The sequence below is a fragment of the Acartia tonsa genome, chromosome 5, assembly GCF_053477335.1.
Source record: "Acartia tonsa isolate MP-2025a chromosome 5, ASM5347733v1, whole genome shotgun sequence".
Classification (NCBI taxonomy): Eukaryota; Metazoa; Arthropoda; class Copepoda; order Calanoida; family Acartiidae; genus Acartia; species Acartia tonsa.
This window is the reverse complement of record NC_137264.1, coordinates 8,801,143-8,813,835: the sequence shown is the minus strand read 5'-3', so window position 1 is coordinate 8,813,835 and position 12,693 is coordinate 8,801,143. Positions and strand designations below refer to the sequence as shown.

The window sequence follows — 12,693 nt, the reverse complement described above, 5'->3', positions numbered from 1 at the left end:
TTCAGGAACGTCCAATGGGGGGGGGGGGGATAACTTTTTTTTAACCACATCCCCCCCCCCCAAAAAAAAAATAAGAAAAAAAGCTTGGATGTTCTTGTCCCTATAATACAAAGATTACAACCCCCCCAAAAAAATTCATTTCCAATTTCCTTCAAAAAAAACTTGGACGTCCTTGATGCGGTCATAACACTCTGGGTACTAGTGTGATTTAAAGTCCAATTTCTTCTCCCTCCTTGAAACATACCCGTCTAACTTACTAAATAAATATTTCAGACTCCGCCAGTACAACAAGCCTCCGAACCATCCTCGCCACGACAACCTCGTCACAACAACAACCCTCCTACAATGTAATCCGTGCCACGCCGCCATCTTTCTCCTCCTCGCAACAAACTGGTTTCAACTCATCAGCTGTTATCGTACAAAATAATCAGCTAATGCAGCACTCGCAGCAATCAATCATACAACAAGTTACTTGTCAGTCCATGATGACAGGTGCCCAGGCCCAGCAGCAGAATGTTGTGTACAGTACAGCTGCGGCTTTTCCACAACAGCAGCCGCAGCAGTCACAGCCGCAAGGACAAGCTTTTTCACAACAGGGGCAGCAGCAACAGAAAGACAATCAGCCAGGTACACAGCAGACGGAACCGGATTTTGAAATGTTTGAAATTCCAGATTTCGGCAGTTTGGTCAGTGATGGCAGTGGGGAGAGTTAAACAAATGTTGCAATATTGCAGTAATTGTCACGAAACCTCGTGCAAAAAAGTTATGGAAAATAAATTGCCCGGCTACTCAAAATTAAACACAAAAATAGTGATGAAATCTGGGACACCTGTCGTAAAAAAAAAGTAACTGGAAATAGGAGAAACCTGCCATACTCATCTTTATTAGTCAGAAGCCAAAACAAAACATGTTAAAAGATAAAAGCAGATAAGAAAAGAAAAGTGCTATTGGCTCAAAATAATATTTTTTTTCAGTGCTAGTTTTAAACAACTCTAAACTAAAGTGAAACATAGGTTCTATAATGGAAATCATATAAAAATAGGTAGGTTTTTCAAGTTAAAATCTTCAAAAATATCTATCATCAAACTTAATTGTGTACTAAAAATATCATATATTACCTATCTTTTAGTGATTTCTTTATAAGGACCTATGAAAACCTGTTTTAATAGTAAGGCTGCGTTTCATGGGACAAAGTAAGAAAAACTTATTATTGTGAAACTACAAAATAACCCTATTTTCTGACGTTTGAATAAAATTAGTTTTCACCTTCAAATTGTTTATTACATTCCAGTAGGGCTTCCAAACCATTACTGGGTTAGAACTGGTTCTCAGCCATACTGAAAAATCATGTATAGCATCCTATTAAAAACAATTTTCCACGAATATTAAAATAAAAATCATAATATTAATACCAGTTTTGTAATCCCGGGCCTTCGGCTTCTTGGGCATAATTAAACTGATTTTAATATCCGCGGAATGTTGTTTATAATTCGATGCGATAAATAAGTAGGTATTATAGACTTCTAAAATAATAAAAATAATGGATAAACAATTTTTAAAACTCATTTTTTTTACTTTGTCCAAATGTTGAGCGTAGCCATTGTACAATTATACAATAAATCAAGACTGCCTTCTCTTAACGAAATAATATATGTAAAAAAAGAGCGTTTTCTTCCGTTGAATTAAGTAATTTTTTCACAATGATGATAAACAAAATTACTCCTTCTATAGACGTAATGTTTATAATTTACCATTATAATGGTCTAAAATGCTCTTCCAAAATGAATTAGTTAATTAATTTTCAATTTTTATATTTTGGTTTTAACTATAAAAATATAACTATCTAATAGACTGAAATAATATAATAATGTTTTTTTTAAAGAATATTTTCGATTTCTGAAGTTTTACTCATTAACTTATTAATGCATTTTAAACAACTTTAAAAATAACTTAAACGGTTGCGAATACGGCCAAACGGCTTGCCGCAAACCCTAGGTATAATTAAAATCTGACCATAATAAACCATCAAATATAGCAAGAACACGATAAAATAAATTAAAATAACTTTTGGCGCGTTTTCATACGATGGGCGCGATTCCTGTTGTGAGCTAACTATTTTATTAAGCCGTTTTTATGGTATCAGCTTTTAAGTTATTTTTTAAAAATTCCTTACTTTCTAATTTTAATTTGGTTCTATAATTTTAATTATTATGTAGGAATGTTTTTTTAGTAGCGAGGCTACTCTTTGTTTGAAATGTCCGTCTGTCCGTTTTAATTGAAACGTGATTTTCTCGGCACCTTCTCAAGATAGATGCCTGAAATTTTCCCACAAAGTTTCATAAAGATTTGCTTACTGTTTGGGGTGCTAGATCGATTCTTAGATTTTCATGCTATAAATTTTAAAAGGTTTCGTGATTTATTTAAGTTTAATCTATACTTCATTTTTTAGATGTCTATCCATAACATTTGAGCTTCGCTACTTATGGATGTTGTCATCCTTGTTTTTAAATACTAATAAATTAATCTTAGGTAGCTTCAAAATTTAGGTTTTATAAATAACAAATTATAGGGCCCTTAAAAATATACAATCCGAAAACCTGACTTAATAAAATTACATTAGCCTAAGCCTAAAACATAAAATAATTGGTCATATTTTTGCCTTTCATTTAAAATAATTTGATTTTTAAGAAAACTTTATATAACAATTTTTTTTTGAAAAATTAAGGTTAAAATTTTTAAATTCCCCTATTAGATCATGTTCTAGTGATTATTAATAAAGCAAACTGTTCTATAATTTGCCCTTAGTTTTGAATTCTTTTATTTTGGAGAAAATGTGTGCTGTTATTATATTAACATAAGACTACCTTCATTATGAGAATATTGTCATATTCATCAAGAAAAAAAACCCTAAGCTTTCCTACTCATAAATGTTTATATCAATGTTTTAGGTTAAAATTTGTTATTTTTTATGTTATAGATACTAAAAATGATGTAAAAAATATTTGTTATCTAATTTATTACAAAATTTATTTTCATTTTTTCACTTTGATTTTTAATAATTTATATAGGTTTAGTTTATAATTTTTACAGGGTAAAATAATCAGTTTCAATTTCAGAATAAAAATATGTCACAAATTAAAATTAAAGGGTTAGTTATTTTGGATCAAGTGCAGTTCACGGTAAAATTTTACTACTAACGTTTATCTCCTAAAACCTATGAACTGTTAACGTACATGTCATGCCCGCACATAGTTTCAAGCAGCTTTAACCAAGATCCAACGATGCACAGGGAAAGCTTCACGCGTTAAAAAGTCTTTTTCGCGCATTTATGTGAACTGCGAGACAACTGTGCTTTTTTGAGCAATGATTATTCAAGATTATTTAATGCCTTCTTGTGATTATAATCTGCACGTTCCACCGTTTTGCCGTTAGAAGCATTTAAAGTTCATAGATTTCAGGACCATTTCACCGTGAACTGCTTTGGATCGTTTGTTTTATCCATTTTTAACTTACCTAATATTAGTTGAAACTCCAGAAAATTAACCTAAAGTTAGGTTATAAATTAATCCTGATATTTAAAAAAAAACTAACTTTATAAAATGCTCAAATTAAAAACTTTGATAAATATTTAAATAGTTCATCTACGTCATATTGAAAATAAATTAAAAATTAATTTAGGATTTTAAATTTTAACTTTTTACTTAACGCTTAAAATGAATGAAAATGTGACAGGGGATAGAAAATGGAAGATAGATTGAACCTCCCCCAGTCAAAATATTGTACTGTTATTATATCGACATGAATAGATTAATAATTGTCAGATATGATTTATGTGATGTCGCTAAATTACATTACGTGAAAATAATCATAACTCATACGTAAACGACATGACATATCATATAATGCCAACACAAAAGAATAACTGGGATAAATTATCTTCTATTTACTATGGTCCATATAAAATAATGTGTATAAAAACTAAAATAATTGTGAAAACTCTTAATGATGTTATAAAAAAATGATTTTATAGACTGGTATAAAAATTTGTATTAAATATAATGTTGAATATTAATAATTTGTTTTTTTTATGTATCGTGGCTTCTCTATCATAAAGTGCTGTTCGTCTGGCTATCGGTAAGATATAGGAAGGGGTCATAGTATCAGAAAGGGAGGTTACATTGGGCTGTTCATTACACCAGTCCTTAAAGTCTTATTTTAATGTTTTCTTATTCGGCTTACCGTCTACTTATTGTAATTCACAGGGGGGGTAATTTTGTGTATTATCCGTGGGGATGTACATCAATATTTCGGCCATTGTCTTACCCTGATATTCAGTATGTTCAGAAACTTCCTAGAAAGTACAAAAATCAACAAAAGATTCCTAAAAACTAAACAGGTATTAGGAACTTGTTTTTTTTGTATATTTGTGAAGCAATGTTGGCGTAAAACTTGTTTAGCGCTGTAACGAAAGGGAAGTGGGTAACTTTTTACTAAGAATTTCTGTGACTAGTCCCTGTAAATAGTTATTTTATTCTCAACTAGCGGCTACGCCCCTAGAGAGGACTCTAGGGACACGTAAAATTGTTTGTTGTCAATCTATGTTAAAATCAGCCATTTACAAAAAATATTTTTTTTTTCTCTAGTACCAAAAATCTCCGCAGGGCGGCGTTTTTTTTTGCAAATTTCCTTAGTAGGGTGGTGGTACCCTCCCCCAATATAGCTATAAACCTTGCCAGGCCCAATGAGAAGATACTCTGCAAAGGAAAGCCTTTTCGGTTCAGCGGTATCTTTCGGTACACACGGCAAACAAACATCCTGTTACTTTATTATAAGGATTTATCGTTACTTTGACAGTCCAATTACGCTACGTGCCATGATCTTGAATCTGATAATTATACCTTATCCCTTCAGAATCAGCCTAAGATTAGTGCCACAGCTTTGAGGTACTACATGTCTAACATACATACTGAATTCCATAATTGTAGAATGAAACGAGGATGCCAACATCCATAAAAGCGAAGCTCTGAAACGGTGTGACAAACGAACATGAACACTTGTGAAGTGCCAGAACTGAAAAATATAATTAAAGAAGTCTAAACAAATTTGTAAGTAAATTTGTTGCAAAACTGTTTAATACTGTTTAAGGACATACTGGCATTTTTAGGACTTGATTATAGAGATGCTTCGGTTATAATATTGTACCTTATTGATATAGGAATTAGTACTCCAAAAATCAGATAAATCGGATGATTAGATCACTTAAAATATTGTTGTTAAAAAAGTTAAAAATCAACATGTTTTAAACGTACGGACATTCTGGTAAAGACTATAGAGTAGCTACGCTTTCTAAATCGACCTAACTATTACAGGAATCATCGTGAAAAGTTTGAAATCAACACAATAATTCTAACATGTATAAATTAACGAAAAAAGCTATTCGTTACAGACGGGCGTACGGACCGAACCTAATTACAGAAAGAAAAGGAGTTGTTCCACTTGGTAATTTGTATTGCTAGAATCACCATGGAACGTTTGAAAGCAACGCATATGACTCACATACCTAAATATACAGACGAGCCTACTCCAAATATAGAAAGGCTTTGCTTTTTAAGAAAACCAAGCTATTAAAATTAAGGTATTAAGCTTTATTTATTTTGGGTAACATTAAAATCAGCTTTTAGTTTAAATGCAATTACAGTCAGGGAGTAAGGGAGAGGACAATGGGCAATTAATTTAATTTAACAGTTTTCGCTGAAAGACAATGGAAACCAGATTTATCCAGAAAATTTGATGAAAATTGTAAAGTGATCATGGTAATCTAATTAAGAAAAAAATTGTTCTAAGAAAAAATCATTCCCATACAAACAACCCCTTAAATAGTGGATGCAATAAATGATGACCTATCGGTCCATCATTTATTCCCTCGGGTAAAAAATATTCATTCCTAAACAAAAAACTGGATAGGAATACCCCATTTACTTTAAAATTAGATTACCAGTACGTCATAATGAAGTAAACTTTCTGTAATTAATCACTAGAAAAATCGTGCTTAGAACTTCATCAGCCTGTCTTATAAATTCTTAATTCTATACATGAAATGACATTTTCTTGGGAAAAAATATTTGCCGCAATAATTTAATTAAATATAATTTTTTTTGTCTGCTATTATCATAACAAATTCAGTGCAGCGGCGAATGCGCGCCAGTACCCAAAATCTTGCTAAATCCTTCACGAACGCTTTAAGCTGGTACCCAAGGTTTGAGACTCCTAATAATTGAATATTCGATCCATTGTCCTCTCCCTTACTCCGTGAGTTACAGTACATCAATTACATTAAAAGTGTTTTTGACAATAATCACAGAAATATTATTTTAACAAGGACAAGTTCTTTAGGGGATAGTCCTATTTGTGGCCACGCCCCTTATGGGGCGATTCTTCGAATTTTCAAAATGGCTTTTGATAGGTTATTTTAGGTTAGGTTAGGTGATTGCCCCACAGTGTTAGAGCCCCCCGCAGGGGCTAGAAATAGGAGAAAAGCTACTGTGATAATACGAAGCAACGCCATGAAAAGGACTATACCCGTTCTTTATTAAAAACGGTATTGTTAAATTATAAATAGTAAAATTTATATATAAATATACAGTGTTGTCAAAATAGTTCATTTATCGCATCATATTATAGACAGCTTGCCGCGGATAGAAAAATGAAAATAATATTCAATGAGTTTAGATCATGCTCGATCTAAATAAAGTGGTATTATTGTTTTTATTTCATTTTGGTGGAAAACTGTCTTTAATGTGAAACATGATATTTCAGTATGGCTCAGGACCGGTTCTACTCCAGCGGATAATAATCGGTTTCCACGCCATACTAAAAAATATTTTAGATAGATGGTAAACTTAAATAGGAATTTCTAGAAGACGAATTATTATTTTTTAAAGAATTCTTTTGGCAATAGTTTTTCAAACTAACTTTTTCATAAATCCTAATACACTGGTCCCCAAAATATTTTATCAACGTTTTCTTCTTTGTTTGCTTAACAACTTATTTAGTTAAGAATCCAAATGTTTCAACCACTAATTTTAATCTACAGAAGTGGTTATTTTGAGTATCATTTTTGTGGATGGATACATCAATTCATTGGTCATTTAGCTAACAAAAAAATATTCCTATTTTTCCTAAATATGTTCACTTTCTAACCAACAAAAAGATCGAATTGTTCCTTCACTTAAATTGTCCTAATGTTTGTCCAATTAAGAAATTATTCTTGTAGACTTTCAATAATGTGTCTGATTAACTAACCATCTATGGTGAATACGTTTATTTATAAAACCTTGACCTTTTGATGACAATACGGCCACGGATCTAAAGGGATAAAACAATGGATGATGAATTGATAAACATCCCCAATGATGATACACAAAATTTAGTAGTTGAAACGTTTGCACACTCAACTTAATGGGCCAACCAATCAAAATTCACTAAAGTCCCCAAAGTTGTTGAGACAACGAATAAGACAACGTTACCATAAAACTTTGGAGACTAGCCTAAATTTTCCCATTTGTCTCTGCAATATGGTACATGATAAAATGACAATCTTGGACTAGCATAAACAAATTTACAACATCCAAATAAAAATTTCCAGTATAACTTGGAAACCCAGTAATATCCGCTGGATTAGAACCGGTTCTCAGACATACAGAAAAAATCATCAATAGCATTGTAATACAGACAACTTTCCACGAACAATTTAAAAAACAAGAAATTAATTTCAGGCGTTTGACCCTACGGGGTTAATAGACTTTTATTTTAATATTCGCGGTAAGCTTTCTATGATACGATGCGATATGATTATATATTTAAATGCAAATTCAAGCAAAGCAAGATAAAAACATTTTCAAAAATTAAAAAAAAAATAAAAGGTTTCAATTCTGGGTACTTTTATTAAATTTTGATTGGTTGAGTGTCCAAACGTTTCAACCACTAATTGTAAATTACAGAAGAGGTAATTTTGTGTATCATCATTAAAAATTGTCTTATCCCTTTATATCCCTGCCTACAAGTACATAGTTAGTTCGCACTTTATAAATGCATTTTATCTTTCAGTGCAGGCATGGTGCGCGTTCAATGCCGCGTATGTATACTGTTGTTTCATTGTTACAATAATTGGGAATTGTCCCTTTCGCAACATCGCCCCATAAGGGGAGATTCGTCGTATTTTTAAAATGGCATTTTATAGGTTATTTTAGGTTAGGTTATATTGGGAGGTGATTGCCCCACAGGGTTAGGTAATTGGCCCCGCAGGGTTAGAGCCTCCGCAGGGGCTAGAAATAGGAGAAAAGCTACTGTGAAAAATACGAAGAATCGCCCCATAAGGTGCGATGTTACGAAAGGGACTATACCCCAATAAATGTATAAGTATAGATTTATATTCCAGACAACTACCTCGCCACCTTCTTCAAGACATTTATGCTAGCAGACGAAAAAGCTCAAATGCTAATTCAGATTAGTTTGCAATTTGCTTTTTGTTCTTTTGCAGTCACCCGGCTGTGTTTACAATTTTGAAGCTATCAGCTGATCCTGAAGTTCCAATGAATAGTCGGGACAAGGTCTTTAATGGTTGTCGATCCTTATAATAAAGTAACAGGATGTCTGTACCAAAGGATCTCGCTAACCGATCGGGTTCTCCTTAACAGGGTAGTTTCGCATAGGTCCCAGGAAGGTTTATAACTATTTAGGGAAATAAATATTTTTGGTAAATAGCTGATTTTAAAATAAATTGAAAAGAATCAATTTTACGTGTCCATAGAGGCCTCCAAGGGCGTAGCCGCTAGTAGCTACTAATAGCTTATTACTCATAAGTCCTCTTAATTTCTTACTTTAATAGAGTTATAGCCGGAAATTATTACAACAGGAAGGGAGGAAGCATTTGAATGTAAATTGTACTAGTACCCAAAGTTTTATAAGCATTATACTTTATTAGTCGACTTTGGGGACTATCAATAAATCTGGAAGATAAAATAAATTACTAATGATAATAGATAAAATTACCCATTATAAAGATCAAAATTATTGGTTGAAAAGTTTGGACACTACATGTTTGAACCAACCAATTAAGATTTAAAAAAGGACCTAAGTTATTGAGACAACAAATAAGAGAGCCCGCCTTTTTAAAACTTTATCACTATTGCAAATGTATTCAAATAAATATGCGGAAACGAATGCACACATTCTGCCAAAATATACAGGGATCTAAGGGATAAGACAATGGCCGATAAATTGATGTACATCACAAATGATGATACACAAAATTACCCATTCTCAAAATCTAAATTATTGGTTACATTTTGGACACTGCATTTTTGAACCAATCAGAATTCATTAAAAGTCCCCAAAGTTGTTAAGCTAGCGAATAAGAAAACGTTATTATAAACTTTGGGGACTAATGTAATAAACAGTGTAATGTCCCCTCCCTCCCTGTATAAAAATATAAGACTAGTTCAAATATTTACTAACGGCTTAGCCAATAAAAACAAGGAATAATATTTTCATAGAATTTCCAGTATGAATCTGATTTATTTACATTGGAATAAAACCGGTTCTGAACCAATATAAAAATTAATGTATTGTATAGTGTTGTAAAATTATCCACGAATAAAAAATATAAATCATCAGATTATTGGCAGCGATGCGGAGCCGTTTGATTTTGGTGCGGCTCCGGCTCCAGCTCCGGCAAAATATGGCGAAACCCGGCTCCAGCTCTGCAACGCTTATTATTGGTTTCGTCATCTAAAATGACCAGGGATCTTAAGGGATAAGACAATGAACGATAATATACGAAAAATACTGGATCAAAATCAGGAGTAAAATTATTGGTCAAAAAGTTTTCAAACACTGAAGGTTTGTTTAACCAACTCAAGTCCACAAAGTGTAAGACAACGAATAAGAGATCGCGTTTATAAAACTTTTAAAATCAGTGTAAAATCAAGACTCCAATGACTATTTGAACTCAGGGAGGGAGGAGACATTGGGCTGTTTATTACCCTAGTCCCCAAAGTTTTATAATAACGTTTTTTCATTCGTTGGCTTTACAAGCTTGGCGACTTAAATTTGAATTTTAATTGGTTGGTTAATTAAGATGAGTTTCCAAAAATTTTAGCCCCTAATTTTTATCTACAGAAGGGGTAATTTTTATCTTATCATTGGGGATGTACATCAATTTGTCGGCCATTGTCTTATCCCTTGAGATCCCTGATTTTAACTAGGGTTGGGCCGGATATCTGGCCGGATACCGGATATTGAAACTATCCGGATGATTTCTAATGTCGGATATCCGGAATCCGGCCAAAAAAGTATCCGACCCAACCCTGATTTTAACAAGTGTATTGTATTGAGTGAAGGGTTACATAACTTACGAAAATGCTACGCATCTTTTACGCACTTTTCAAAAGCTGAGGTTGTACGCACAAACAGCTGATACTAAGGGCGTCAATGGACAATATAATGACAGTTCATTTGTCTGCTAAAATGGGCAGAAACTGTACTGTTAAGCTGTGTTGTTTACTACTACTAGAAACCAGTTTCCAAACACGTAGTTGTGGATGCACATTTATATAATTATCATTTGGGATAGGGATCGTTTTCTAAACATTCAGGTATCTAAAGGGATAAGACAACGGCCGATAAATTGATGTACATCCATAATGATGATACACAAAATTACCACTTCTGAAGATCAAAATTAGTGGTTTCAACGTTTGAACACTCAACTTAATGAATCAAAATCAACTGAAGGCCTAAAGTTGGTACGCCTACGAATAAGAAAACGTAATTATAAAAAACTTTGGGAACTATTCTAATAACCAGCCCATTATCCCCTCTCTCACTCACATAAATTATTCAGGTTTTTGTTTCGGTTAAGATATGGCTAACCACTGAACCAATAGAATTCTCTATTTCTGGGAAGCTTTAAATATACCCTAATATGGTTTTAGGCTATCTTATTTATAGACCTAAAGTTCAAAAGGATAGGATATTAGAAAATAAATAATGCATTTTATCACTTACGTCAAATGTAAATAAAGAATTAGGAACTCTGTAATTTATTTATCTGCTCATTTGAATGTTTTGATTGTGAAAAAGATTAAGTTTAAAAAAAACTATAATGACTATTTTCCCTCAACTAAAATCTCAAAAACGGTTTAACCGAATATGGGGTCACACTTATATTTACCATTTTGTAGGAACGATTTCCTTTAGGAGGGTGGTTGTACCCTCCACAAAATAGCCATAAAACTTCCCCAGATCTATGAGCAGCTTAACTGTAAAGAAGAACCATATTGAGATAACTCTTTTACCTCCTTCTCCCCTCTCTCTCTCCCCTAAATTCTAGGGGCGCAGCCGTTTGTAAATTTTTAATGTATATACACTGAAGATAGAACATAATATAGAGAGCAACATCAGAGAGAAAGGGACACAAACACTTATAGATCAGCTTTGCTACATGGAAAAAAAACCCAGCTATACTACCTAGTAAATTAATTGCGCTTGTTTATTACCTACAAACTTAAACAAATAAACGCAAAACATAACAATTACGTAACAGTGTGTATAAAATCAATAGAGGACATGCAAATCCATAAGTAGCGCAGCTAAAATAAGATACTAGCGGCTTCGCCCGTAGGGACACTTGAGGAGGGGGGGGGGGAGTGAAAACCCAACCCCATTTTTATTTTTTTATTTTTGGTGGGGGTGAATTTTTTTAGGGCAGATTTCTCTTGGAAGGGTGGTGATACACTCCCCCAAAATGGTTACAAACCTCGAGAAAATACCCTGTTCGGTTCTGCTGTTAGCAAGATCCTTCGGTACAGACACACAGAGACAAACAAACATCCTGTTACTTAGTTATAAGGATTTTCGTTTCCATTGTAATTCTACCCAAATTGGATTACTAACTTAAAACCTTACAGGGGCCTAAACATAATCGTAGCCTTAACAGCGCCTATGGATAACCTCAAAGTAATTTCAATTAGACTGAACAAACCCAACTTAACCTAACCTAAACAATAAAACCTTTTTATCCTGTAGATTATTACAAGTCTCAGATGATACCAAAAAGCTTTAAAAATGTCTTATGCTGGTTTTAGGCTATGAACCTGACCACTCTAGCATCCCCCTAATGCAATAACTCTAATAATGGGATAGTATTATCTACTAATTTTATATTTTATAGTTTATCTTTGAACAAATAAAAATATTACATTTATAGTCAACACTAAAAGTATGCCGTAAACAGGGATCTAAAGGGATAAGACAATGGCCGATAAATTGTTGCACATCCTCAATGATGATACACAAAATTACCACTTCTGAAGATTAAAATTAGTGGTTGAAACGTTTGAACACTCAACTTAAAATTAACTGAAGGCCTAAATTTATTCTTTAGCTTACATAACTCGATAATGGTCGAGAAATTGATGTACATTCCCAATTATAATACACAAAAATTAACCATTCTGTATCTATAACTAGAGGTTGAAACGTTTGGATTCTAAACTTAATGAACAAATAAAGCAGAAGTAAAGTCCCCATAGTTGTTAAGCCAATGAATAAAAACGTTATTATAAAACTTTGTGGACTAATGTAATAAAAAGCCCATGTCCCCTCCCTCCCTGCTTGCAGCTTAAGATAAAA

At 33.0% G+C, this 12,693-nt stretch overlaps 2 protein-coding genes across 15 annotated transcripts in view; one reads left to right on the top strand and one right to left on the bottom strand.

Annotated features, from left to right (window-relative positions):
• LOC145318690 (uncharacterized) overlaps nt 1-4,075 on the top strand; it is a 67,254-nt gene extending 63,179 nt beyond the window's left edge. The window contains exons 21-24 of one of the 9 annotated variants that reach the window (XR_013879460.1): nt 274-1,013; nt 1,145-1,193; nt 1,598-1,653; nt 1,791-1,869. Coding sequence is in view for 1 of the 9 variants with exons in the window: in XM_080160135.1 (XP_080016261.1) it covers nt 274-713 (440 nt within the window). In the remaining 8 variants the exon portion in view is untranslated. Of the gene's footprint in view, nt 1-273; nt 1,094-1,129; nt 1,324-1,597; nt 1,654-1,790; nt 1,870-3,678 lie in introns of those variants that run through there. The other 8 variants (XR_013879463.1, XR_013879461.1, XR_013879458.1 and 5 more) reach the window with 8 other exon arrangements.
• Nucleotides 4,076-5,630: 1,555 nt separating this feature from the next.
• LOC145318684 (ribosomal protein S6 kinase-like 1) overlaps nt 5,631-12,693 on the bottom strand; it is a 91,403-nt gene continuing 84,340 nt past the window's right edge. For 4 of the 6 annotated variants that reach the window (XM_080160124.1, XM_080160127.1, XM_080160128.1 and 1 more), the window contains 2 exons: nt 6,580-6,913; nt 5,631-6,420 (listed from right to left, as the gene is read on the bottom strand). The gene's annotated coding sequence lies outside the window, so the exon portion shown is untranslated. The remainder of the gene's footprint in view (nt 6,421-6,579; nt 6,914-12,693) is intronic. The other 2 variants (XM_080160126.1, XM_080160125.1) reach the window with 2 other exon arrangements.